Raw genomic sequence first — 27940 nt, forward strand, 5'->3', positions numbered from 1 at the left:
TCAGAATATTTTACTCGGTCAATCCTGGTTATGCTTGTTCCTAGCCGGAACATAAAATAGGAGAACCCCTTCAACTCTGATATCCGGTTTCAATACCGGAAGCGATCTTGATTGGCTAAGAGCTGTTGCTATGACTTCTGGTCCAGACGCTTCGGCGTCTACAAATTCTCACATACAACTTTTTACACATTTATCCTTTGAGCATGTGTGCAGTAGCGAAATTAACCTGTTTTTAGATGTAAACTAAAAATATTATTTTCACAAGACGAAGCATTGTGGCATCAAATTGTGTCATCCCTCGAACAGAATAGATCGATTAAAGATCTAATATCATCAAGATGAAGGTTGGTATTACGCAAATACATGAAATGTTGTTTTTATTTTTTGTTTGCTATGCATCACCGAGTTGAAAGGAATGGATTTGTCTTCACTTAGACAGCGATTTGCTCAATGTAGTGCTAATTAGCTAACGAAACTTAAAATAAAACCATTTTGACAAATTAAGTGGTTTTTCAGCTCAACTTCCTGCCAAATTAATCAAGTTTCTATTACACTACCCAGCTTCTGGATTAGTCAAATTCTTGTAATTATGTAATGTGGTCAAAAATATTTCTATTGTACACTTGTTGCATATGATGTACAGTTAAAAATAAAATACCAATGAGAGTGAGTGGTGTGCCTATGATGTACAGTTAAAAAATGAAATAACAATGAGAGCGAGTGGAATTATGTGTGGATATGTCGTGTCGGTTAAAAGACATTTATCTTGACTAAATTTGTTCGGAAATAATCCTCTTGTGTCTGCAGACCATTTTTACCCTCATAGATAATGCTTGGATGGGCTCCAAGTTATTGTACAAGTGGCAGAAATCCCTTGGAAATTATATAGCTGTTGCAGGGTGAGTGAAAAGTGTTGCTACTTGGAATGTAAAGATTTGACCTGCTAACCAATGCATAATGTGATGTGCTGTATCCAATCCATCAGACAAGACAGCTCAGTGAAAATATTTGATCGCCATGGATACAAGTGGACTGAAATCAGCCTTCCTGGGTATGTGTCAAGGAAAGGAAAAACAATTGAAGCCAAAGAAAGTTTTATTGTTGAAATAATCACTTTCCTTTTCTTGTTCCTGCTCCCCCAGATGCTGTGTGGGGATGGACTGGGATAAAGATGGGGACATTTTGGCAGTGATAGCAGCAAAATCCAGCTCCATATACCTTTGGGATGCCAGCGTCAACAAAACATCCAAAATAGACAGTGGAATGAGGTATACTTGCATTCAATACCAACTTGTGCAATTTAGCAATGCAATTATATATTTTTTACTGTCTATTTATTATTAATCAAACATATAGTAGTGATATTTTCCTTTTTGCATAGACAAACAGGCCAATTTAATATGTAGAATGATTACAAAAAAAACATTCCCTGACAGAGACCACATTTCTCTCATCGTGTGGTCAAAAACGGGCCCCCTGCTGGCAGCTGGCACTGCAAAAGGAAACCTGTTAATCTACAATCAACAGACCTCACACAAAATCCCAATATTAGGTAAATGACTAAACAAGCATGATTGTCATGTTTTTGTGATTTTCTCTTAACTCCTTTGCCATGTATGCTAGGCAAACATACCAAGAAAATCACCTGTGGCTGCTGGAATGCTCAAAATCTACTGGCCCTTGGCTGCGATGACAACAATCTGAGCATCAGCAATCAAGAGGGGGACACGATCCGAGAGGTTGTCTCATCGAACAAAAAATAAATAAATATGCAGCTGGGAGTCATGCCGAGGTGACATGTTTTTTTGTTGTAGATAAAACTGCGTGGTGCACCTGCAGACATTTACTTTTCCATGATGAAAACCAGTGAAAGAACTTCCCAAGGAGAGAACACTGTAAGCTTCATCGTGCCCCTATTTTTCAACAGCTTCACTTTTGAATTATTCTCTCAACATCCTTTTCATTGTATTATTTAACAAACAATCGATTAAACAACGCCAAATCTATTATACATTAAAATCCCATTACTATTAGTTTAGATGGACTTTCTGATACCACTTGCATTGTATTGTATCAGTATATAATGAAATGTCTTATAAATATCATAGATTCATTTATTGTCTAGGTGAGTGTCTGCGTGGACAAAAAGATCTTGGTCCTTTTCAGCGTCACCAACACAGACGACTGGTATGAGTTGGCGTTTGAAGCAAGTTACGGGCGCATCGTCTCCTATCGCTGGTACACTACAGATGCACACTCACATTACATTTTGGCTTTGGGGATTTTTTTTTAAACTGCCATGATGTTTTTTTATTATAATTATTATTATTATTATTGCAGAACACACACACAATATCCTCACAGATTTTCCTCCCACTTTTATCAGGTTTGGTGATGGGTACATACTCATTGGCTTCTCTCTTGGATACTTTGTGGTTATTTCTACTCACGTCAGAGAGATTGGCCATGAGCTCTGCCAGGCTCGGAACCATAAAGACAGTCTTAACAGCGTAGCCATCTCATCTGCATTAAACAAGGCTGCTTCTTGTGGAGACAATAGGTGTGTAATACCTCCTAATGAAACTTACACTTAAAACTAAACAAACTAAATCCCCTTGTCCATTGCAGCATCAAGATCCATGATCTCTCTGACTTCAAATACATTAGCAATGTGATACAGCTGGAGGATGAGACTAAAGGTGAGGATATCTGCTTCGTTATAGTACTCTGAAATGTCTCTCTCTTACTCGATTCCCACTCTTTCTGCTCAGGTCTGGACCAGCTCAGTTGGACAGATGATGGCCAGCTGCTGGCAGTATCGACCCAGAAAGGAACTCTTCATGTCTTCCTCACAAAGCTTCCCATTCTGGGGGACAGCTATGGAACCAGACTGGCTTACCTTACGTCTCTGCTGGAGGTCACAGTGTCAAACTATGGGGTGAGGAGTAAAAGTCACTGGAGCAAAACATGCTGGAGTATTAAAAGACTGCTCACTAGATTCACCGTGCACCTCAGTAACTCAGTTGTTTTGCAGATACCTCCTGTGGCCATACAAGTGGAAGTAGAACCAACCTTCATTGCTGTAGGACCTTATCATGTTGCGGTCGGAATGAACAACAAAGCCTGGTTCTATGCACCGCTGGAAGAGGAATCCGGTGTGTGTCATGTTTAACACTCATTCATTAAGTCATATCGCTTCACGCAATTCGTTTGACTGGATCATTCATCTTCAGCTTATACCAAATTGAAGGAGATTGAGTACTTTGGGACAGTTGCCAACATGTGTCTGAATGCAAAATATGCTGCGGCGTTGTTTGACGGTAAAGTGCAACTGCATATGGTAAGTCACAGCTACCCTCATTAGTGAGTTACAAACAACAAGGCCATGCTTGTTACCATGTTTGTCTTCTAGATCGATGGCAGTGAACAGGAGGAAAGGAAGCAGATGAAGTTGTTCCCGGACGATGACAGAAAAGGTCGTATCCTTTGCCACGCGCTCACTGCTGACTTCCTCTACTATGGCACTGATGTAAGGCTGGGTCACTCACAAAGCACTTGCTTATTCATTCAGTCTCTGTATTTAAAAAAAAACCCAAAAACAATTGCTGAATCAATGTCTGTCCATTGACTGAATTTCCCGTATCGCTCCTCCTCTTCCAGTTAGGTAACGTTGTGTGTGTTCTGGTGGAGGATTGGGAGACTGTGAGCACTTACAGTCACACCGTGGCAGTGAGTAAAGTTTTCCCAGATGTAAATGGCACACGGTTGGTCTTTATTGATGACAAGAAGAGCGGCTTCCTGCTCGCCCTTTCAAATGTAAGTCCATGCAAAGTGCTTGCGCAATGATTGACACACTTTTGACCAGTTGAAAATACAGTTCCAGTAAATAGTCTGACATCACTGCAGCACAACGCAATGAAAACCACAAATCTATTCAAATGAAAACAGTAAGGCAACATTGTAAACATAAAAAAGTAATTGTGTTTATGTGGCAATTGATTGCATAGAAACTTCATGTTTGATGTTCTTCCCACTCAGGGCACCAGACTGCCACTCAAAGGTTGTATATGCCCTAAAAATTCAAGACGGTGCGAGTAAATTTTTCATCCACTCACACTTGTGCAAGCTGTAAATTTGCTCCTTTTTTAAATGCCACCTGTTACGCAGAGTGTGCAAAATGCGACTTTCTTTTTCTTGGGAGTTGCAGGCTTTTTCCATCTGTCTCATCATTTGACCTTTCCCTCTTTCGGCAGAAGGTCTCCAAAGTTATTTGCTTTTTTACTCATTTCTGCTAGCACACTGGTTTACTTATTTTACTAACTTATCATGAAAGCGAGAAAAGCTGCTCTAAATTATCCTTCCATGTGAATATCTCTCGACACTGCTAACAAACCTGACTGGCTGGCTAGCAGTCCAGGGTGGATAGTAGTTATAATTAGTGTATTTGTCCTCATCAACTCCGACAGAATGAGTTCTGTTCTCAAATTCTCGTGTTCTGTCATTCCAGGCAGCAGATTTGTGCCTTGAGCTTCCAAACTTCTCCCCCACCATCACTGGAGTGCTGTGGGACAATTGGCACGCAGACAGAGTGGTGTTTGTAGCTTTTGACGATGACAAAGTCTACACCTACGCTGCCCATAAAACCACTATATATGGTAGGGAAACACCAAACAAGTTTCAAAGTTGTCCTTTTTAATGTTGTTAGCATTGGTGATGTAGTGGTGATTGCCATTTTCAGTCATCCAGGTGGAAAGGGCTGTTCTGTATTTTCATATTTCCTCCTTGGTTATCTAGGCCCGCGAGTGGTGTTAGTGGGGAGCACTCCACTTCTTTCCTCCCAGAAGCCTTTGCTGCTCTACAACGGGGTGCTTACGTGCCAGACGGCGAGTGGCAAGATCAATGAAGTGGCTCTGAGCACACACTCCTTCCTTGAACACTCAACAAACACGCCGTCTGGGTCACAGCCAGAACTTGGCAAGCAGCTCACACAGGCCCTTCAGCTTAAGAGGTTAGTACCGTTGATTTTGATTGAGGAGTCTTGATTTTGTTAGATTGTATTCATTCAGGAAATATGTGGAGCCCTAAAATGTGACAAGTTTCCATAATGTTCTTCCAAATGTAGATTTGAATCTTATCAGAGTCATGTAAACTCAGCTAACCAGTTTTGTATTTTCCATATTTTGTATCGTTAAATCATTCAAATTTGATTTTTAACCCTTTGGTAAATGGTCAGAATTTAAATCACTGTATAGGGCCACAATTAGTTTTATTTATTATCTTTTTATCTGTATCTTAATGCAAAGCAGCAAAACACTGCAATTTGCTGCTTTTCTATTTCTTCATTGAGCATTTGTATGGGACTGATCCGAATTGTTCCTTATGAGTTAAAAAGTTATCTTGTATGTTTATGTTAGTTCGTTTAAGCCTCGTGCATTTATGAAGGGCAAAGAATTCTGATTCAGATGGACTTGTCACTCAACAGGTTTTATGAAGCCTGGGATCTGTGCTTGACTGACAGCAGCGAGGCCGACAAAGCAGAGATCGGTAAAGCCTGTCTGGTCCACATGGAGGTCGAGCTGGCCATCCACTTCTACCGCATGAGTGGCAATGTGGGCATGGTGATGTCACTACAGGCCATCCAGGTATACAACTATGGGTGGTGGAGTTTTGAACATTGCTTGACAAATAGCTCGAGATTTTCCAACAAACTGAACATTTATGAATTTATCAAGAAACAAACATGTTTCTTTTTTCGATTCATAGGGAATCGAGGATAATAACTTGCTTGCAGGCCATTTGGCCATGTTCCTGGAGGACTTCTGTCTTGCTCAGGACCTGTATCTGGCTTCAAGCTGCCCCATAGCTGCCCTGGAGGTCAGATTCATAGACATGCATAGTTTTTGGGCTTCAGCATTCTAAACTAACCAGTTGTTCTAAGTTAAATTGTCTCTATTGTTTAGATGAGGAGAGACTTGCTACACTGGGACAGTGCTCTGAAGTTAGCTAAGGGGTTAGCAGAAGACCAGATTCCATTTCTCTCCAAAGAATATGCCGTTCATCTGGAGTTTATGTACATATACACACATGGATCAATCTTAATCCTTCTGTCATCTAAAATGTTAGAGCTGATGCATCATCTGGTTCTCTCTGTGTGTCTTCCTTTCTTCTCTAGTGGAGACTACATGAATGCTCTGGCACACTATGAGAAAGGCATGACTCATAATAATAAAGTAAGTGCAACACATTCGACAAAATAAGGACAGAAGTACTACTTCAGTTTTTGCCAGAACTTTGTCAATGTTGTGTCTTTTTTGGTCTTTGCTCTACTGGTTTGTCACTATGCTTTCCCTCGGGTTACAGTTCCAGGAGCATGATGAGGTGTGCCAGGCAGGTGTAGCACGGATGTCCATTCGAATGGGTGACATAAGGAGAGGAGTGACCCAGGCTAGTCAACACCCAAGTAGAGTTCTTAAGAAAGAATGTGCAGCCATACTGGAAAACATGAAGGCAAGAGTTGTCTTTCTAGTTTCTGTTATGTATTGAAGCAGTTGTTTTTGTATGTCTATTAAATTTTGGATTTTGTTACACAGCAATTCTCTGAAGCTGCTCAGCTCTATGAGAAAGGACAGTGCTACGACAAAGCAGCATCGGTTTACATTCGCTGCAAAAACTGGTAAGACAAGGCCTGAAAACATTCTGACCTTGAAAGTGGTCTCAGGTTCTCCACAATGAAATGACTCCTCTTTTAGGGCAAAGGTGGGGGAGTTACTGCCGAATGTCACCTCTTCCAAAATTCACTTGCAGTATGCTAAAGCCAAGGAGGCGGATGGCAAGTAAGTTCTTCTCGATGTCTCCATTGAGATCAGGACTTGGGGAAAAAAAACAAAACAATGTCATTGTTTCTGTGTTCGTCAGTTATAAAGAGGCAGCACAAGCCTATGGTAGTGCTAAGGACTGGGACAATGTGACCCGCGTGCTGCTGGATCACCTGAAAAACCCAGAAGGTGCTGTTCGCATTGTCAGGGAAACGCAGAGCATTGAAGGAGCCAAGATGGTGGCCAGGTAGGACAAAATAGTGTACTGTAAATGTTTATACTTCAGTGCACCATGTTGTCAAAATGTCTAACTTGATAAAAATAAAGTTTTAACAATAAAAATAAAGTTTTAACAATATGTTAATTATTGCGGTTGTAGTAAGTGTACAACGAAGAGGGATTGGATTTTTAGAAACAATTGTAATTTTCAAAAATGTGTATCTTCCAAACTAGTTCTTACAAAAAAAATGCTTTTCATTCATTCAGTTTGCTGTTTTGTGTCAGCTCTTGATGGGTTTGTGTCTTTGCAGATTTTTCTTGTCGTTGAATGACTATGGCTCGGCCATCCACTTCCTGGTGCTGTCTCAGTGCAATGACGAAGCCTTCCAGCTTGCACAGCAGCACAGACAGATGGAGGTCTACGCCGACATTATCGGTCCGTGACTATCCACTCTTGCAAGTTCAAATTCTGGGATCAAGTTCATAGTTTTGCCCCAATTGTGGCCTAACGCAAACTGAAACATGAATTCAACTGCTGCTGCGTGTGTTCAACAGGCTCTGACGCAACACTGGAGGATTATCAGAGCATCGCACTGTACTTTGAGGCAGAAAAGAACCACCTGCAAGCTGGCAAATTCTTTCAAAAGTGTGGACAATACAGCAAAGTAGGAGCTCTCTTTCGTCTCTATCACTCGCACCGGCGTCTTTTCATTTACACGCTTACATTCTGGAAAGCATGGAATAGTTTACTCACGATGCACTGACTCATTGTGAAATCTGGGCCTGCTTAGTTGAATACTGATGATGATGTAGTTTTGGATGAATGAATGGCAATAGATGGGTGCATGGTTAAATGTACATTCTGCCCTCTAGTGGAAGAGCCTAATTGCGTAGATGAACAAACGCCACATATTTTGTAGTCATGGGGAAATGAAGCTTCAAATTTCTTTCATGGATCAGACGTATTTTTTCCTCCTCGAGAGGGCACTGTTGGTTTAAAAAATGGAAAGTCCGTACAAACAGTGCCATCGAAAGGAGTCATTAGTATATACAAAAACTGGTTCACGTTTCAAGCTTCATTTCCCTTCACTATTTTTTTGTGATAAATAATGATTGAAAAGGGATTTTGGACCAATTAAGTACATTTGGATTATTTCCCATGGAAATCACTGGCCTCTCTTGTTTTCATCTTCAGGCGTTGAAGCACTTTCTGAAGTGTCCTAATACGGAAGACAGCCTGGCTCTGGACATGGCTATTGAGACAGTGAGAGATCAGCGTGTCTGGTGCAAAATCACTGTTATCAATAATGAAAATGCATGTGCTTTATGTGTGTGTTTAAAAACAGGTGGGCCACGCCAAAGACACCTCACTGACTAATTTACTAATAGAATACCTCATGGGGGAAAGTGATGGCATCCCAAAGGTGATTTTTATACTGTGTTTTTTATCGTGACAGTGGCAACCTAAACTGTTTACGTTACCGTATTGCAATTACACAGCAACTAAAGTGCACTTTCAAAAAGTGTCACATAGAAACAACTATTAGAAAGAAGTCTTTGCCTCAGCAATGTCTGAATGTTGTATCATAGTGAGTGTTTTTTTTTTTTTTTTTCAGGATGCCAAGTACCTGTTCCGACTCTACATGGCATTGCAGCAGTACAGGGAGGCTGCTCGCACTGCGATTATCATCGCTAGGGAAGAACAGAACGCAGGTATGATCCCCCGCTTCATCAAAAGCTGTTTACATTCTATCGTGTGATAATACATGTGACACAACAACTATGCTGCTGTTTTTCTTGTGTGTCTCTACCAGGTAACTACCGTAGCTCCCACAACGTGCTGTTCAGCATGTACACACAACTGCAAGCTCATAAGATAAAGATTCCTGCGGAAATGGCCACTAACCTGATGATCCTGCATTCCTACCTGCTGGGAAAAGTGAGTGCATGCATTTGCAAAATTGACAGTCAAATAAATAAATGAAGATTTGAGAAGAGGGCAAATATTTTTTATATACACCGTAATGCCCATAATTTCAAATTGAGTGCTTTACTGTCACTGTGCAATGACAATTATGATTGTAATAATTAGACTTGAAAAAATATTTTGATATGTGCTTGTGTACAGATCCACATCAAGAGAAGAGACCACCTTAAAGGGGCACGTATGCTTATTCGTGTCAGCAAAAATATTAGCAAGTTTCCAGCACGTGAGTCATTGCACACAATGTACTGTAGTTATTCATCCCTTTTCAACATCTTAACTTGTTTAGAGTCATTGAGCCCCAGAACGTCTGACATATTAACTACATGTTCCACCGTACCGCCATGGAGATTTCCCTTTTTTTTTCACAAGGTCTCTCTTGTTTGTTGCGTTGCCACAGATGTTGTGCCCATTCTGACATCGGCGGTCATTGAATGTCACCGAGCCGGGTTGAAGAACTCCGCTTTTGGCTTTGCCGCCATGCTCATGCGCCCTGAGTACCGAAACGAGATACACCAGAACTACAGGAAGAAGATCGAGGCTATGGTTCGGTGAGCGGCCAACATGACCAGTTCGTCAACTAATTTCACATAGCGCACAAAATGATATGCACTGTTTTAGAAATCAAATGTATCCCTTGAACATGAATGTTTGCTCACCCTTGCTCTAACTCCATGAGAATTTCCAAGATTGTATTTTTGTTCTATTATTTACTCTTCTCTTCATACATGATTTAATTTCATTAGGCGTCCAGATACGTCGGAGTTGGAAGAGGAAACGACCCCGTGTCCTTACTGTGGCTTCCAGCTTCCGCAGAATGAACTGCTCTGCATCTCATGCAAGAACAACCTGCCCTATTGCATCGCCACAGTGAGTGCGCTCCATCACTCGTTGGGCTGTCCTGACATTTGACAAGTTCGCATCTTGTGTCTTATGTCTCGCTTTATCACCACAATTATAGGGTCGTCATATGCTGAAAGAAGACTGGTCGGTGTGTCCTCATTGTGAATTTCCTGCACTCTACTCGCAGTTCATCCTGTAAGTGGCATGACACGCGCTCTGTTGATTTGACACAGACACATTTTGGCGAGACAAAAATAATCCATTATTTTTTATGAGTCCAGGTTTTACAATATCAATTCGAATGAATTTGTTTTAAAAAGGTGACTCTTCTGTCCTTGATGAATGATTTCAGGTTACTGGAGACTGAGACCGTGTGTCCTATGTGCTCAGAGCCTCTAAGTGCCCAGCAAGTGAAGAAGGTCCAGGATTGTTCCAAACACTTGCAGACTAATCAAGTGGATCAGTGAAGGTGACAGCCCTCTTCCACTCGGCCTGTTGAGATTTAATAGAATTTCCTCTTTTCACTTAGATCAGGGGTGGGCAGTTCCGATCTTTGAGGGCCTCGGTCAGGTAAAAAGCAAGGTCTGCAGAAGCTGGATAACAATCCTGATCATTTGAATCAGGTATGTTGCAGCAGGGAGACCTATAAAACCTGCAGGACACCGGCCCTTGAGGACCGGAATTGCCCACCCCTGACTTAGATGGTCAGTACAGTTTACGAAGGACTGTTAATACGCTTATGATTTAAAGGGCCTTTCATTTACTCACTTGTTTTAAGTACTCTTCAATTGATACGAATGGGTAAAATTGAGATTCATTTTAAACTGTGTAAAATAAACCAACCCCAGCTGCAAAAAATATGCTTAGAGGCTCACTAATCGACATGGGAGACATTATGTACATATTGGTAGGTAATGGTGGTTGACTTATGCAGCACACCTTGTTTACCAAATTTGATTCATTTTCAATGGGATCAATCTGGTAACTCGTCATTCACGCTTAAAGTTCTCATGCGTTATTCTTATGATGTTGGCCCAAAACACCAAATGAAAATCATGTTCAATTAATGATCAAGCATGTTATCATAGAAAAGTACAAATTTTATTTTTTATTCTTTATACAAAGGACTGTTTACCCAGGTTTTTTAAACAAAAATATAACAGCTTCTTATTGACGTGGACTGAAAAAAAGAGATAAAAATATAAAACACCAACAAATGTAAAATTAATTTGGAAAGACAGAAAAGCAGATCACATTGAACGAAAATAGTCATAGTAAAAAGCGTACTTAAAAACAAGAAATGGAACTTCCTCATCATTGTTTCAGGCAGTAGAGGACAGCAAGTGCTTTATACCAAATAGCTCAAACTTCACTGAAAGGCATCAGTGCTGAAATACAATGTGTACTGTACAGATCTTATTAAAAAGTGTTTTTCTTTGTTCCACACACCAAAGCTCCAGTTTGACTTTAGGCTGTGGCCTCATAATTAACAATTAATTTCCACTGATCCCTCTTTGACTCTATGAACAACCCCCTTAACTTCCCACTTTGCATGGAACAAACAAGTCGAACCAGATGGAACATCGATGCTAGATTACGAGCAGCGGCGTCCACATACAACATGTTTGTCAAAACAAAAAGAAAATACCTGTCACACAAGACAACCTGTTACGAACATGCGCTCAACAGAAGGCAGCGAGATGAAAAGACAACTCCAAACATTTGGAATGTTTACAGCATCAAATTGTGTTTGGAAATAGAAACACAGAGTTCCAGTTTTAAAAAGAAAAAAAACATCTAGACAAGATGAACATCACAACGTGAAGCGATTCTGAGCATTGGCCAGTGCTCATTTGGGACTTTTGTGGTATTTCAGTGACCGATCTTGGTGTATTTTACAACACTCAACTTAAGTTGTTTTCCAGCACAACCACACAAAACTAATTCCAACATGTGCAAATGACTCGCCACATTTGAAAATGCTTAGCTAGTCAGCAGAGCACCATGTTGGCAAACAGCACCTCGTAAGAACGGTAATGATATTCTTTGATACAAGCGAGTCACAACTTTACTGTTGGTGTGACATACACACCTATTAGCGGTGCATAGTAATCTTCGCCACGTGTATAAATGGACCGAAGATGCGATTGCATAAGTAGCAAACACTCAAGTGCATAGTCACTGAAAACAACAAACCAAGATCAGAAGTTGCGACTGGAAGTCTTTGGTGGAAAACTTGAAATTGTCATGCAGACTAATAGGTTTTAAGAGTACATCACATTTTCATCTTTTAAAAATAAGACTGTTTCCTCCAATTATTCAGTCAAGTTGTCGGAAAGCGATTGAGAAAGCCCACTCGTTGTTACCAGAACACTAGTGAACCAACATTTAGTTCTCGCCTTAAGACGACAGGTGCAGTTTGGGTGGCTCCAATTTTGAATCTCAAGGCGACTTGCTCCTTATCGAACCAAATAACCGTCCAATTTTTAAGTTAATCTCATATGAGAATGCAGTTCAGTAACGCCGACAGGGTACATTTCCCAAAACACTTAACAGACTGTCAATTGATTAATACCTTATATTCTTCAATATCTATTTTAAGGGCTTACGCTGATAAGTATACTCATTCAAGTAAAATCCTTTCTTTTAGTATCGCTCCTGCGATTAAGTCTTTGACCTGTCTTGTTTCGAAACGCAAGACGAGGGAAAGAAAAGATTCTAACTCTTAAATCCCCCGTTCTTAATCAAAAAGTCACAAGTTGCTGCTTCCTGTATTACATTCAGTTCTCCATTATAGTGAAAAGGTCAATTTGCAGCACAAATAATGTCATCGGCGCCTGGCAATGGAAAACAACTGGGAGGACGGACCGATGAGGAGCAGCCTCAAGAAACCCCATTTGGCCTCCTCTGCACGCTGACCACTCCTAGTTTTCAGTCAGACAATTTATATTACGAGAGCGACAGCGAAAAGCGCTTCACTACAGGGAGTGGGAGCTCGGAGAGATTTTTTTTTTTTTTTTTAAGTAGTCAAGCTTCTGGATGGAATCTTACAGTGAGATGGTGTTAAGTGTTTGTGAGTTCACGGCACGATCAGTTCATTGAGCAGTCCTCTCCCTCTGTGTCCGTGTCTGTGTCTGAACAGGCGGTGTCCATGGCGACATGGGCGGGGCTGACTATGACCGCTCGTCTCTGCTCTTCCTCTGCGCTCGCTCGCCTCTCCTGAGTGCGCTCGATGTGGTGGATGGCCTGAGAGGAGCGAACGATGCAGCATATATTCAATTAGCCACAATGTAAGCTACACCACCACAATCTGATGGGATACGAGAGCTGTATCAAAAACAAATGGTTTTTAAAACGGGTTTGTTATTGTGGTTGTAGTTCAATCATACACTTTGTAATATTTTAGTTGCAGTACGATACTGTACACCAGAAATATCAAATCAGTTTGTCATGGACTGCAACGTAGTTATTCTTCTGCCTCAGAAGGCCGTTTTGACTGTAAAACTATGTAAAGTTAACGCAATTTTTGGCACAATAAATTTGAGATAACTGATACATTATAAAATACATGTATTGAAGAAAACAACTTATTTTCGCGGTCGCTTACAATAACGATAAACATCATGGGCAGAACATTTGACTGTTTTACAAAACTTTCTCTTAGTATTTAACGTTGCACCAAAGAGAAAAATTGTCAAATATCGGCCAATTTGTGAGTGGGTGAGAGAGGCTGAATGTCATTTTCTGTCTTTACTGTTAGTCTAAAGTATAATCATATGCAAAGGACATACCTGCACAATGGTATCCAGGTTTTGTCTCGACGTAGACACGGTGCTGTTGTGGAGAGATGAGCTCATGGTCACCACGGTGACATGGTGATGGGGTTGCTGGGTTAGTGTCGGCGCCGGCACAATGACTGTCGGGTGGTGGGTTGAGGCGATGGGAGTGGGAGGGGCCACCACCTGAAGAAACATACAAATCACCTTTGTTATACTGTAGACAAATAATGAGTAACTTCAACAATGTAAACAATAATGTCTTCAGTCATGTCTGATTACTCATAATACAAACATTATTTGAAATCATTTGTGATGCGTAATAAAAATAATTGATATTTTTCATCATGCGAGTCTCTTGAAGTACAGGTGGGCTTTACAAGTTTGAATGTGTGCTTGGCCAACCTTTGGACTGTGAGGGGGTCTGTCTGCAGCTTGAACTTGTTGCAGTCGTAACAGCGTCTGGCTCTGGAGCTGCGCGTGCTCCTCCTCCACCTGTTGGGTGATCACCTTGAGGCAATCCGGGTGCCCTTGGGTGTCCAGAGCGCGCACCTGCAGCCAAACACACATGACGTAAGTAACCCATGATCCATCAAATGTGCCTGCTCACCTTCACTCTAACTCATTTCATATGAAAAAGACGATTATTAAATATAGACAATACATAGAAGCGTGCACAATGAAAACATATGATAAAAATGCATCTAAATGGCAGCATTCTGATTCTCTATCCAGTATTTTGTGCCCTATATAGTAAACTGACTATTATGTAGTGTTGTTCAAAAGTCTAGTGATATACCACCTCCAAATTTATCAGCGTTTGGAATAGGACCCGAAATAATCGGCTAAGGCAAACGACTTCAATGATACGTTCACCTGCTCCTCCAGCTGCATACGGGCGGAGCGTTCTCGGTCCAGCTGTTGGCGCAGCTCCAGCATTTCCCGCCTCAGCTCTTCCACCTTCTCTTCATCTAGAGTATCAGGAGAGCCGATGCCTTCATCCTTCTCCTCCGCTCGCCTCCGTTTGGGCGAGGAACCACTGAATTCCTGCAGTCGCAATGTGGAAACAGGGTGAGACCGCAGTCACACACTTTGGCATTGAATGAAGGCAATATTATTCTTTAAACAAAGCACAAAGATTACATGTAGTATGGAAGCTGTCAGGGCACTAAAACAGCACTTGGGCATACCTGTATGAAGCGTTTGAGCTGGTTGTTCTGTGACAAGAGCTGCGTCTTTTCCTGCTCCAAGGTGAAGATGTAGTCTGCTGTCTGTTGCAAGATGGCCGCCTGCAGAGACCCAAAAGTAGGTAAAGCTCTGGCAACACTAAGTCAAACACATCAGTATGAAATCTTTTTTTTTTTTTTCCCCTTCATTTTCAAAGTGTTTCTGACAACTGATCCATTCTTGAACTTTTTTGGTCCCTATAGTGGATTTTCACTTGCTGTAGGGTGGGCATTCAATTGTATGACCACGTACCTTGCTGAGTTTCTCTCCATCTGTGTGAGGCAAGAGACTTTTAAGGGACTGGAAGCCCGCATTGATGCTTTGCATGCGTCGCCGCTCATTGCTGTTGGCGATTTCACGTCGGATTCGCCTCTCTTGGTCCTGGGCCGTCTCTGGACTGAAGGGGATGTTGGCCAGACTAAAGAACAGTCACACGACAAAGGTAATCATTTATGTTTTCATATGAGACAAGTTGCTCGTCGTAGAAGATTTTTTACTAGTACTAGCAACATCACAAGACATGTAAATGCTCAAAAGTGGTTACCAGTGACTCAACACTTTCACACAAAGCATCTATGCTGGACAAAAATACAGCCACAATAAAACTCAATACTGGATCAGACAGAATCTAAAAATAGACTTGCCTAAGCTTACAAGGACTTAATCTTGACCTCTGGGCCAATGAGTTTAAATTGACTATCAGAGTTGTGAACCACCTCAACAAAAAACACGTTATAAACGAAATTAGGGCGCAGAGGGGAAGACCAACCCGAGTAAACAAACCAGTAGAACTTGATCAGAGATGTTTATAAAACACTCAAGGTCAGATGGCAACTTGCTTGTGCGGCTTTGAAAATGATAGGATCGTTGTGGGTGGGAAAACCACACTACCGTTGTGATTAGAGCCGGTAAAACCGACAGCCAAAGCAAAACAATGTCTAAAATGATTGTGAGATGCCTTTCACAGGCATCCGATCGTAGGATAGATGGGGTCCCGGTGCTCCAATGTACCTTTCGAGCATGAACTGATGAAAATTGCACAAATGAGCCTTTGACGACAACCCCAACAATAAAAATCATTAATTCAATCCCAAAGAAGTGGAAATGTAAGAAAAGGAAACTTTAGGATTCAGGTTTTGAACTTAAGTTAGGGGTTCAAATCTCAACTTTGTGTAACAGGTTCCAAAAGCAGAGTGTGACATACTTCATGTAACGAGGTATTTATTTACATTTTTATTTATGTTTCTTCTGCCGGCCGAAAATGCCGTCCCCTGCATTTGTCTGTTCAGGTGTGCCTCATGAAGTGTTTGGTGCAGCTTTTACTACACACCATAACCTGTCCGTTATAATGTATTTATTTTGAGACGACGTTACAAACAAGCTCTCGGCTAGCCAGGAGCTGCGCACCTCCAACATGGCCGCCGGAGGGCGCGTCGGCCAGCTGGTAGCAGCACAGTGAAATGTGACTCCACTCCAGTCCACGCTGAGCACAGCAGCAGCGGTGGTAGGCAGGCAAGCAGCAGAAGGCCCCCGGGCACCGAGGAGAACAATGCGTTCGACAGTTAGCGCCGAGCGAACTGCCAACGTTCACCGTCCCTCCCCAAAATAACACCGATCAAAGGCCGTGCGACATTCGTGCGCCCGTAAAACCGACAAATAGAGCCCAGTCTCGGCTTTTAGGCTAAAAACGAGCGCGGTTGAAAAAAAATTGTCACGCTGTGTTAGCTTGGCGAGTTAGCAACACAACCATGGCTACTGCTTGTGTAAAAATGTAAAAGACGCAGCGCGAGCGTTAATGGTCCAAATGTTTCCACTTTATTACAACGCAAAATGTTTGCAATACTGAACGTGACATATTATTATGTGATGAACCGAATTTGGTTGCAAATAATGAGACTATGGCGAACACGTAAACCACCACGTGCTCGTGTGCAAATGCGATGTATCGATTTCATGTGCTTGATTTACATATTAAGGGAGCGAATGCCCTCTTAACGTGTCTCGTGGGTCAAAACTTGACCCGCCTGCTGTCAAACGACACGACAGGGGCGACTCGGTTTTGCGTCCGCTCGCACGGAATGGCTGCAGCGCAGGTAGTGATCCGCCACTTTGTGCAACCTTGCTGCCAAACTATCGCATGCTAGCAGCTAACGGCTAACGCGCTATGAGAAGTCGAGCTCGCAGCCCGCCGCCACAACACAACCACAACGTGCTTTTCGGAACGTACCTGCATAGTCCCCCGATAACATCCTTCTCAGTCTTCTTGAATTGCTGCAGGGTCGGTATCTTCTCTGTCGGCATCATGAAATATTCCATGCTTTCAAAGCCACCCACTAAAACGCGTGTTTTGCTCTCTCACCCTCCCACTTCTCTCTTTCGGGAAAAAAAAAGATCTACGAATCGCACACTTGCTCTTGTATTTTCTAGCAGTCACGCGCATGCAAGACGCGCGATGATGTAAAGGAACGGGTTGGAAAAACAAAAGTTGTAGCTGTCCACAGCTGATGGGGTTCCCTCCAATGCGTGTGTGCACGCGCGCGTGTGTGGCATCTTGCCTCCGCCTACTACGTGTTTGTGTGTATGTCTTTTGCCTCCGCCTACTGTGTCATTGTGTACGTACGTGCGCCCGCGCGCGCGCAGCTGATCCGCGTGAGGCGGGAAACAGCTGGTTGGAATCAGCCTCCTTCCGGCAAGACAAACAAGCCAGCGGAGAGCAGCGCACTGAGTGCGCGTGGAGGAAAAATAGTCAAAAATCGCTCCTGGATTTCACCTTGCACAAGGGGCAAACTTCCATCCATTGATTATACATGCATGTATGAATGTGTGCGTGCGCGTGCATGTAAGTAAATTCATAAATAGATAATTAAATGTGTTAACCAAGGCACCACAGTAAGACAAGTGGTTCGAACGTCTAAATCTGAGTCCTTAGATTAAAAAAAAAATGTTTCTTGTAATTTAGGAGGACAGAATACACGGAGGAAACCCACACAATTATTCGGCCATGCAAACTTCACCCAGGTATGATTACTTTATAGTCATTCTTATATACTTATTAGGTCAATGAAGTTGCCAACTAAAATATGAATTATTTGATGAGGTATACAAGCATGTATATAACAAAATGAAGAATTCTTCTGTAGTGTCATTTTATTTACTCAAGCATTATACAATTATTTTAAAGAGTACAAAAACGCTCTGTAAATAAATATCTTTACCCTATGCCGTCAAAATTGACAAACACAAACATAAAACAATATTTATCATACATATGATTGTTTGCACATTCTTAAGCCATGCATTGTAAACGAAGCATGTAAAAGGAATCATGATGAACTATCGCTGTCAATGATTAATCACCTAGATTGGTCACCCTGTTATTTCTGCAAAGAATATATTTCAATCGAATGGAAGACTTAACTGGAATGTTTGAAGATGCTATGACTCACAACGTTTTAAACAAATGGTTAGTGCATGCCTTTTTAAATGACATTTCAAGTTCAAAGCTCCACAAAGATGTAACGTTCCTTCATTTGTACCACAATGACATTCCAATGGAGGAGGTCAGATGTTGCGTTGGGAAAGAACAAAGATCACTGAGCTGCTGAGGATGTCGACACTAGCGGTCTGGCCCTCTTGGCAGCCAACTCCTCCACTGTAAACGTGTAGTTATACTGGAAAATCAATACAAAGTCATTACATTTATACGTGGAAGGGTAATGAAGAAAGTGGTGCAGTCGAGTGGTCTTACCTCATTTTCTATATCTTGGAGCGATTTTATACGAATGTTGTTGAGCTGAGGAGTCTGAGAGGGACAAAGAGGGATAGCTTAACATGGTTCTGGAAGACCTTTGTAGCGGGAGATGTTAGCCATAAAAATATTGAGCTGGGAGCAAATTTGATCACTTGAGAAGGAAAAAAAGAAAGTTGAAAATACCGTAGCGTTTGGTTGGATATTAAACTTTGGGTTAAGGCTGAAAGGCACTCCATCTAGCGCTGCAGATAAATGACACAGAGAACATATTGGAAGAAACCTAAAAAACAACTACTTCGCAGTAATAATGTGTTACCTGTGATTCCTTGGATGCTGCTGTCAGCCGGTTTGTCCAGGGATTCATTGACATGGAGGGAATGGCGTCTGTAGCTGATTTTACCGTGAGGCACTTGAGGAGAATTGCTGAAGAAACGTTACCCACCAAAAATTTAGAACTTAAAACCTCCCAAATAGGAGAGGGTCCTTTATTGTTCAATGACATCTTTCAATTCCTCTCAGTGAGCACAACGGCATTAAAGAAAACAAAGTGTACCTGACTCTTAGAGGCTGTGGAGTAGGAGGAAGCTCCAGAGAGAGTCTACGAAGGCCCAGAGTGACATTACGAGGCTTGGCTTGGGGCGTGGTGCTGGTAAAATGACCCTTTCGACACCACAACACGTAGCCGTGGATGTCTCTGTAAACAACACAAAGTATTTAAAGGTGCATCGTGATGAGGAGCTGGATGAAGTAATAGTGCAGTTGAATGTCGTGGATTGTACGATGCCTACCCAACACATGTGTAGTGTTGTAACATCATTTTGCTTTTGGCTGTCAGTTTGATGTCCAAGACAGCTGTGTCCACACTACCGACGGGGACGACACGCACACAAATGCGTTTTTTCTTCGAAACGGTGGCCTCTGGAGACAGCAACGTACGAAATATTAGCAAAGTAAATTGACAGAATTTTTTTTAAAGGAAGTGTATGCAAAGTCTAGTCACAACATTGGTTTCTGTGGTTTATTATCAACATTTGATGCTGGCAAAATATGAAGTACACTTGCACAACATCATGACAAACCTAACATGTTGATTGAAACTACTGGTTGAAGTTTTTAGTGAATTGTTATGAGATGTTTTAAGTTTTGAAATTTATTTTTGAAAAGTTATGAAAATTCTGTACAGAATTTGACTTATAGCCCAGATCAAGCATGACTGCTCTCTCCATCGCTGTTTTTTGGTTTGTACTTTCTACTGTACTGCACTTAAATTTGCAGCTCATACTCAGAGCCACAGAATTTAACCCACTCACAGCTGGTCGGTTCTTTGCAGTTTTTGACCAGCTGTCAAATCCCTTTGTCTTAGCTTCTGTCAACGCAGAAGCGCTCAGTTCCTTGTTTGACGAACTATTAGAATCTGTGGCTCTGTTAAAAACTGCAGGCCAAAACTAAACCCGAGTCCTAGTCCAATGAGACAATTTGCAGAGCTACTAAACTTTGTAAAATACAGAAAAGACTAGCGTGGCTGCTATCAGAACACTGTTAGTATAAAGATGCAACAGGAAATTCACCAGTCATCAAATCGTTATTCAAAACCACTGACTTCATTGTTAACACTCCTCAGACTTAGGTTATCTAATTGGTCTCCACATCAAACTGTATGAATACATGTGAGTGTGTGTGCTCACTTGGTTCCAAGTGCTCTGCAATGAAGCAGAAGCCATGAGGAATGGCGTCCTTGTCAGTAATGACCTGAATGTCTGACACAACCATCCCACCCGAGGTGGCCTGCAGAGAGACATGCTTATATTATGTATTGCGGTGAAGCAAAAACCCCACAGAATATTTCTGAAACATGATGTGTCTCTCAGTTACCTTACTGTAGCAAAGGTAATAACCCGACCTTATGGCGAAGCTGCGGGTGAAGTTTGCGTTAGCTCCATCTTCAGTGATGTTGATCTGTAGATAGAAACAGGGAATGCTGTAAAATATAGATGAACAGTCATTCCCGTTGACACCTACCACCAAATATTCAATGATCTTGAGAAGAGGACTTGGAGGAAAAAAAAGAAATAGGATCAAAACAGAGAGGTGTGATAGGTTTGTGCTCCCTCATTACCATGACCACATACCAAAGTACTTCTGAGCGAATAAGCCAAGGTTACCTTGACACTTAAAAACAGCAGCAACATGATCAAACAGTGATCAGTTATGTGAGGTATGTTTTTTTTTGTTTTTTTTTAATGAGAACATTGCATGTTAATTGTCCAAATCACTCAACATGCTCCTTCAGAGAAATTCAAAAAATATTCAAAAGGGGCTGACCCCTTTTTTTTTTGTTCCTTCCCTTAACAAGGCGCAAGGTGTACGGATGAATAAAAACACAATGTGCAGCAAAAAAATGTGGAATCTCCATCTCAATCTGTACCAAGGTGAAATCTTTAGGGCAGGTGGAAGTGTTGGATGTCCACGCCACTGCTGTCAGTGGCCGAACTACCCCATAATCTGTGGTGCCCATCTGAGGAGAAGAAAAGAAAAAAAGACAAGGAGGTACGTATATGCATATGCCACATTTGACCTTTTGAAATGCAGGTGTACTTGGGTTCAAAAGTTTGGTTTCACCACTTAGAAACAGCCTTGTTTTTAAGAAAATGCACCCATTGATTTTGCAACCACAGTAACTGTATTTTGGATTAATTTGAAGATCCCAAACTTTTAAATGGTTGTTCAGACATCCTATGTGATGGGATTTAATACAAGAACTGTATCACGCAAAATCTAATTGCGACTTTTTAGCTGATTTTTAATTATTAAATGAAACATTATTTGTCATAACTGAAGGTGTTTTTTTATATTCATTTTTGTCAGTGATGAAATAGCACTGTTTTAATTCAATTATATACTAATTGACTTTTTTATTGTTGATGTCTGAGTTGTACACGGGGACCAAAATATTAGAAACAGCTTTCAATATGCGCAGCAGGTCCCAATGTAAACTACACTAAAATGACAATAATGTAGTTTTTCTTGTATTTAATGTTATCACAGTCGAGGTAATGTTGGGGCCATCGAGTGCAGAATACTCCACATTGGTTGTTTTGCTCAGCTGATTTTTTTTCTTATTATTTTAACAAGCAAAATTTTACCAGTGACAGTCAAGGTATTATGGTGAATTAAGACAGCTTATTGTTGATGATCATGTGACAAATCAGCAGCAAAATAGGGTCTGTTTAAAGGCTGACAAATCATATTTAGTTATTCGTGAGCCATACAGCAAGACACAATGCTCCTATTCACTCTGAACGACAGTGTTATGTCGCGCTGTTGCCAGACACGGAAATAGTGAGTCCATTCAGAGTAATAATTAAATTTAAGTCAAATTAAGTGCATGACATTCCAAATGTTTGTGGTTTATAATTCATATGAGAGTTCAAAATATGTGTGCAGTTCAGTATGTATATGCATGTTTTTCATTGTGGAAGCAAACACAAGAAATGTATTTTAAATGTATAATTAATTGGGTTAGTTTTACTTGGAGTATTTCTGAGGGACCTATTCCAAGTTAAATTACTTTTAGTACAAGTCCAAGTAAATCTAAATTAATCATAGATTAATTAAGAAAGGTTTCCAGTGTTTACCAAATTGACACGTGTACCTTGTATAAAAGTTAGTACATTACTGTATACACATTCGGACATTTTTCAAAAAGTTTAACTATAATCAATATTGACTTAAAGCAGCTTTCCATAACAATAAGTTGGTGTGGTGTCAAGGCCGAGTTATTAAAAAAGCAAATAAGTGAGCAGGCATGCTGTAAGAAGTGTTGGGTGTCGTTTACAATACAAACACGACCAGCCGGTCTGAAGTCACATCAGCTGCGATTATTCGTCAAAACGTGTTTGCTTAAAATAAGTTCAATCTCTCCTCAAATTGAAACAAATCACCTCATCGGCACTAACTTACCATTATGAAAGTCTTCACTTTTCTTAAGTTTGAAGGTTAGTTGTCTGGTGAGGAAACTGCAATGAAGTGTCGCTTGACGTCTGTAGGTGATTTTCCTAGTAAAAGCAGGAAGTCCTGTTTAACTACAACTCCCAGAACATCTCACGCCTAAAATACGTCAGTGTTTAATTGCTGACTTCTGACGCTAGATGGCAGCATATCAAACTTGACAGTACAGAAATGTTTTAGTGAATCGTCAGTGTGTAATTGCTGACTCTTGACGCGAGATGGCAGCATATCAGATTCGATACAGGAAAATGACTTGCCTTAAAACTAAACAATAATCACAATGCTTTTGAACAATTAATTACATTTTAAAAAGAAATCCAATCTTTGCCTAAGAGGTCAGATTGCTCATTTCCTCAATAATTAAACAACAGTATGCACCACTTAGAGTTGTTGTATTGGTTTTTCCATTACATATATTTTGCAATAATTCTTAGAATAAAATCGTCAACAAAACACACACTTTTGAACAAAGATTTCTGTATGGATAACACGAATGCATAAAACATGTCAAATGTGCACTTTGCTAAATAAGTGTAATAAGGTTTATTCTAGGTTAAAATACAGTATATTAAAAAACGTCTACAATTAATTACATGATCACTGAATTATGCTGTAGTGCTGCAGTTTCTACTAACGACCACCAGTCTAGGGAGTTGCCAACTCACCCTAACCCTTGAACAGGATAATTGGCATAAACAATGGAAATGAACTCAGGTCTCGTAGCCACACTTAGTTCATGAGATTACAAAGGTAGCAAATAGTTTTAATGCAGGATCATGTAGTTTTGAATTGCTTTTTCCTCTTTAATAACTAATAATTTACTGGTGTGAACTCAGTCAAAGATTTACATTTGTTTGACGGTCTTAAACGCAACAACAAAAATTGAGGGCACAAAGTAATAATGATGTGCAAACATGTATTTTTTTTCATGAAAACATCCCGTTGCAAGATCTCTTGATCCTCTTTTATCCCATTTCAGTAGGTAGGAGGTGAATGCCAAGTCAGGGGTGAAAGGTCGACCATGATTATAGCAGAAAGAGATGGTCAGTCAGCACAGAAAGGGATTGAACTCTCTTCTGCAATCATCATGGACTCATTCCCCTGTGCTCTACTCCTCTTCTCCCTGTTATGTTCAGGTAATTGGGACCATTTCTATCCATTATGTCTTTAACACACATTCTAATGTTTTTGAGAGCGGTAGTAAAGAGAGAACTTGTTTGCGTGTGTTTACCTTGAGTAGTGTGTTTTAATAGAAAGTGGGTGCCTCAGCATAAAATATACTTGAGATTAAAAAAATAAATAAAAAATAAACCGAGCAGGGTATTTTGGTTGCTTTTGAAAGACAGACATAAGCTACAACTTTTATAATTGGTATAACTTATTTCTTTTTGAAAAATATGGTCCCTGTTGGTACCTGTTGGGGCATACTGTGTTTGAAGTTAATTATGTCACTTAATTCTATAAGCCCCTTAATGTGACAATAAAAATAAGATTTTAGCCAATTATGCCTAATTTCCCCTCAATGCATTTAAATATTCTTGTTTTTCTTCAGTCGTCAGAGACATTTGTGTTTAATCTGTGTATTTACTCAGACTGTTTGCTTTGGGCTGCTGTTCGTTTACACTGCATTTTTTTACTCCGACCCGTTTAAAGGTTCACAGAATTGGATATGGCACATGTGTTCTCCTATGTGCGTGTTTGTGTGTGTCTGCGTGAACGCATGCGCTCCCTCCCTGCAGCCACTGGTCAAGGTCCTGAGGTTTCAGTGGAGCCCCAGGTTACGACTGTGCGCGAAGGCGAGTCGGTCAGCCTCAGGTGCCAAGTGGCGAGCGGTACTCAATCCACCCAGCTGCAGTGGAGGAAGGCCAATAATCAAGCCTTAGCAGGTCTGGAGTGTCAGTTTAAATGCTCACGTTTTGCTCGACGTACGTCACCATGTGCTAAAATACTTCATCTTTTTTTGTCTTCCGTTAGACAATGTCAAGATTGGCCCTAATGGTGTGGTTCTGACAGTTGCTAATGCTCGAACAAATAACCACGGCGAGTACCAATGTGTGGCAACCAGTGCTGCTGGATCCAGTGTTGCTTCAGCACAGATCAACATCAAATGTGAGCTTCAACAACAGCAAAGGAAGATTTTCAGAAAGATTTAAAAAAATGTTCAAAGGCCAGGATTTGGTGACAAAATACCAAGATAAGCCATTTCAGAACTTTTTTCACCATTAATGTGACCAACCTCAACAACCCAACCAAAAAACATTCTAATGTCTTTTAAGGCCAGTAGTAAAATGACAAACAGAAATAATTGCACAAGTGTGCACACCCTGATTAACTTTGGAGATTCCACTCTATGGCGTTTTTCTTTCATGATGACCTCCCATACAGATCCTCCCAACGTGCGCCTGTCACCGGCTGGGCCCCTGAGGGTCAAAATTGGTGACCGGGTATCAGTGCAGTGTCGGGCTACAGGCAGGCCCCGGCCCAAGCTGAGCTGGAGACGCCAAGACTCCGCTCTGCAGCTGCCTTCTGAGGAGACAGATGGTGTCAGCACCATACAAGTAATACCTGAACCAAAATAATGCTTTTAACATTCCTTCTCTTGAAATACCATCACCTTTTCCTTTTCAGTGGACTGTTGTGCGTGCAGAGGACGCAGGTGTGTACATTTGCCAAGCTGAGAACACCGTGGGCAAAACAGAGGTCAAACTGGAGGTCATCATGGGAGGGGGACCTGGTGCACCCATTGCATCAGTGAGTCATAAGGAAATGACAGTTGTGGAGGGTCGTAGTGTCACTATCCGGTGTCAAGCTACTGGTAAGCTGTTGATATATTTATTAGACAGTTAAAGTCATTAGTCATTTTAGCAATGTTATCGTGGCGAGAAATACAGTAACTAAAATTCTGCGCGGTCAGAAGTCCCAACCTCGTATAACGGCAAACCCTGACGTGAAAAACTGAAAGCAAATTGAAAGAAACAAAAAATAAATAAATCCTGAGAAGCTTTTAGTTTCTTGTCAGCTGCTAACTGATTCATGCAGTATGACAGACAATTGAATGAAGCCATTATAAATCCAGATTGGCATCAGATTCTCATCAAAATGTAATGTGTTCTTCCTTGGACAATGCAGCTCCCCACTTCAAAATGTGGTTAAATTCCGTTTTAAATTTTCTACTGAATCCTGCCAATTTTATCTGTCCCAATATTTATTTCTTAACTATACCTAAATAAACCACTGTGAGGACACATGTTGTGATTAAAATGATTGCAACACACTGTCTGACAATGACAAGAAAAATAAATGTTCAACAAGTGACAAATTATCTGCTTAATATGCGCAATGAAAGTGCCAAAGTTCACTTTTAACAAATTTGTTGCAAAATACTTCAAGCTGTGTTGTTCATACTAAAGCAACTAAAAAGTATTAAAACACACAGAAATAATACTGTAACATCATCGCATAACATTTTATATGATAACATTATGTGGATCATTCCTCGACTTCTTTCAGGTTCTCCCCCTCCTGTCATCACATGGTCCAAGCTGAGAGCCCCGTTGCCATGGAAACACACAGTAGCTGGTGGTGTCCTGACACTGACCAGCGTGGGGCGCCAGGATTCCGGCCAGTACATTTGTAATGCTACCAACATACAAGGCTTCAGTGAGGCATACACACAAATAGAAGTGGAGAGTAAGTGGACCAAGTCTGCCAAAACACATCATGACATTTTTACGATTATTTGTCAGGGGCCATGCACAGGAAAAATTAAACTCGAGAGTAGAGATGGCTGTACCATATTTTAGCTTTATTATAGCTCCCTGTGGCAGGTAAGAAAAAAACGAGTGAAGAAGTTAAGTGAAAATGATCAATTATTCTCTTCTTTTTTCCTTCTGCCCTAGGCCCTCCTTATGCCACGGTTATGCCCGAGCAGGTGAAGGTCCAACCCGGTGATGCTCTGACTCTGCGCTGTCTGGCCCACGGCTCCCATCCCATTCAGTTTCAATGGAGCCGGGTGGGCAGAGGCAACCTGCCCGCTGGAAGTCAGACCACCATCGATGGACAGCTTGTCATACCTCGTGTTAGAATGGGTGACGGCGGATCATACAAGTGTGTGTCGACCAATCACATTGGCTCCAGTGAGGCACTGGCTAAAGTCATAGTTAAAGGTGAGACATGACATCATCAATATGGAGTGTTAATGTTCTGCTGAAAATGGCAACTGACTACTGTTGAGGTTCCCTTGCGTCAGTGAAATGAATGTGACGTGAAGTCCACTTTGTCACTTCTGCTTTGTGTGTTTTCCAGGCTAGGCCACTGAAATGTCTGCAGTGTTGCCGCAAGCTTGAATTGTGACATCAGATGGAAAGTATCAAATTGTTACTGCACATATGGAGCTAAACTCAAACCTTTCAATTAGTGGATGTATTAAAGGATTAGGGGAGCTTTAGAAAAAATTTTAATCACTTTTCTGTCTGAGTAGATGACAAACTTCTATTGAATGTTTTTCCTATCCCAGGTTTGAAAAGTAATTCCAAAAAATATTGTCTGTATATCCAAATATATTTAGTTCATGTGGTACTCCGTCGGCAACATGTAATTTTCCAACCATAAATACTTCAAGACGCTTTCTACAATTTGGGAATGAAGCATGATCCATAAAATGTAGATTCGTTTTATGGTATTAGTAAGAATTTATTATACAAGGAATGAAATTTGAATGACAAGGCGTCGAATGACAAGGTGTTTAAAGTGCATCCTTCATTATGTGGTAGGACTTTAAGCTATAGAATTGTGATACCTTATTTAAAATGTATTCTTACAATCATGACAATACCAACATTTTAAAAGTCTTAAAAATGCCTATGAGTGATTCTAATTGCTTTTCAGTTAGGATTAAACTGATTCCAGTGAACGAATGAACGGACGGACGAACGAATGATCAAACAAACAAGTTGTCGATAACTAACATGGTAAATATGAAAGTGCAACACACTGATTTCCTTCCTTTTTTTCATTTGGTGCTGATAGATTTTTAAAAAAATCCACGTGTTGTCAAGGATTAATAAAGTCCCCTAATAGATACTAAATGGTGTATTATTTTCTTGTAGCACAATTTTAAAGCTAAACTATTATGCTTCATTGTGTTCACATGCTTTGTGTTAGCTTTTCAACCTCAAAGGGGTGACATGCATGCTTGCAGTGAGACATTCACGGACTCAACCACAACACAACGAGGACGCAGGCAATGATTGAGGTAATTTTCATCCGCTGCAATGAAGTCAGAAACACAGAGCAAACAATTTCACCAGTTGTGTCA

At 40.9% G+C, this 27940-nt stretch overlaps 4 protein-coding genes across 4 annotated transcripts; 2 read left to right on the top strand and 2 right to left on the bottom strand.

Moving 5' to 3' along the window:
• Positions 1-86: 86 nt before the first annotated feature.
• Positions 87-13985, top strand: wdr19 (WD repeat domain 19). Its single transcript, XM_049721133.2, has 37 exons — positions 87-344; positions 808-899; positions 986-1051; positions 1143-1268; positions 1437-1552; positions 1624-1739; positions 1815-1895; positions 2126-2238; positions 2387-2560; positions 2629-2699; positions 2772-2938; positions 3035-3155; positions 3234-3340; positions 3413-3529; positions 3661-3816; positions 4508-4655; positions 4795-5008; positions 5483-5642; positions 5764-5874; positions 5961-6070; positions 6173-6230; positions 6361-6507; positions 6591-6673; positions 6750-6833; positions 6916-7062; positions 7346-7470; positions 7590-7699; positions 8230-8298; positions 8381-8458; positions 8651-8747; positions 8849-8973; positions 9163-9244; positions 9419-9569; positions 9765-9888; positions 9980-10056; positions 10214-10330; positions 13004-13985. The coding sequence occupies exons 1-36, from the start codon at positions 339-341 to the stop codon at positions 10326-10328; spliced, it is 4044 nt and encodes a 1347-aa protein (XP_049577090.1). The 5' UTR covers positions 87-338; the 3' UTR covers positions 10329-10330; positions 13004-13985.
• Positions 10941-17242, bottom strand: LOC125969251 (transcription factor AP-4). Its single transcript, XM_049721138.2, has 7 exons — positions 17092-17242; positions 15117-15282; positions 14828-14926; positions 14514-14684; positions 14043-14189; positions 13653-13823; positions 10941-13107 (listed from the first exon to the last, which is right to left on the bottom strand). The coding sequence occupies exons 1-7, from the start codon at positions 17178-17180 to the stop codon at positions 12952-12954; spliced, it is 999 nt and encodes a 332-aa protein (XP_049577095.1). The 5' UTR covers positions 17181-17242; the 3' UTR covers positions 10941-12951.
• A 751-nt stretch (positions 17243-17993) lies between these two features.
• mvb12a (multivesicular body subunit 12A) lies at positions 17994-22725 on the bottom strand. The gene is made up of 10 exons (XM_049721141.2): positions 22576-22725; positions 21041-21130; positions 20488-20571; positions 20301-20400; positions 19404-19533; positions 19169-19309; positions 18932-19038; positions 18799-18857; positions 18613-18666; positions 17994-18535 (listed from the first exon to the last, which is right to left on the bottom strand). Exons 1-10 carry the CDS (start codon positions 22576-22578, stop codon positions 18455-18457), a joined length of 849 nt encoding a protein of 282 aa, XP_049577098.1. The 5' UTR covers positions 22579-22725; the 3' UTR covers positions 17994-18454.
• On the top strand, positions 21039-27710 carry LOC125969250 (basement membrane-specific heparan sulfate proteoglycan core protein-like). The gene is made up of 9 exons (XM_049721137.2): positions 21039-21162; positions 23603-23759; positions 24363-24509; positions 24598-24732; positions 25009-25181; positions 25252-25438; positions 26134-26313; positions 26523-26789; positions 26929-27710. Exons 2-9 carry the CDS (start codon positions 23645-23647, stop codon positions 26931-26933), a joined length of 1209 nt encoding a protein of 402 aa, XP_049577094.1. The 5' UTR covers positions 21039-21162; positions 23603-23644; the 3' UTR covers positions 26934-27710.
• Positions 27711-27940: the final 230 nt, after the last annotated feature.

This window comes from Syngnathus scovelli, chromosome 5 (genome assembly GCF_024217435.2).
Source record: "Syngnathus scovelli strain Florida chromosome 5, RoL_Ssco_1.2, whole genome shotgun sequence".
Lineage (NCBI taxonomy): Eukaryota > Metazoa > Chordata > Actinopteri > Syngnathiformes > Syngnathidae > Syngnathus > Syngnathus scovelli.

Bases quoted from the DNA above. Each gene is read 5' to 3' on its own strand.
- mvb12a (XM_049721141.2), bottom strand. The intron at 20,401-20,487 runs GTAACTGAGAGA...GTCTCTCTGCAG, and splicing joins ATTACCTTTGCTACAGTAAG to GCCACCTCGGGTGGGATGGT. The intron at 19,310-19,403 runs GTAGGCATCGTA...TGTTGTTTACAG, and splicing joins CAACACTACACATGTGTTGG to AGACATCCACGGCTACGTGT.
- wdr19 (XM_049721133.2), top strand. The intron at 1,553-1,623 runs GTAAATGACTAA...CATGTATGCTAG, and splicing joins ACACAAAATCCCAATATTAG to GCAAACATACCAAGAAAATC. The intron at 2,939-3,034 runs GTGAGGAGTAAA...GTTGTTTTGCAG, and splicing joins TCACAGTGTCAAACTATGGG to ATACCTCCTGTGGCCATACA.
- LOC125969251 (XM_049721138.2), bottom strand. From the start codon at position 17,180: ATGGAATATTTCATGATGCCGACAGAGAAGATACCGACCCTGCAGCAA. The intron at 14,927-15,116 runs GTACGTGGTCAT...GGGTCTCTGCAG, and splicing joins ATGGAGAGAAACTCAGCAAG to GCGGCCATCTTGCAACAGAC. The intron at 13,108-13,652 runs GTATGTCCTTTG...CGCTCCTCTCAG, and splicing joins ACCTGGATACCATTGTGCAG to GCCATCCACCACATCGAGCG.
- LOC125969250 (XM_049721137.2), top strand. From the start codon at position 23,645: ATGATTATAGCAGAAAGAGATGGTCAGTCAGCACAGAAAGGGATTGAA. The intron at 24,510-24,597 runs GTCTGGAGTGTC...GTCTTCCGTTAG, and splicing joins CAATAATCAAGCCTTAGCAG to ACAATGTCAAGATTGGCCCT. The intron at 26,314-26,522 runs GTAAGTGGACCA...CTTCTGCCCTAG, and splicing joins CACACAAATAGAAGTGGAGA to GCCCTCCTTATGCCACGGTT.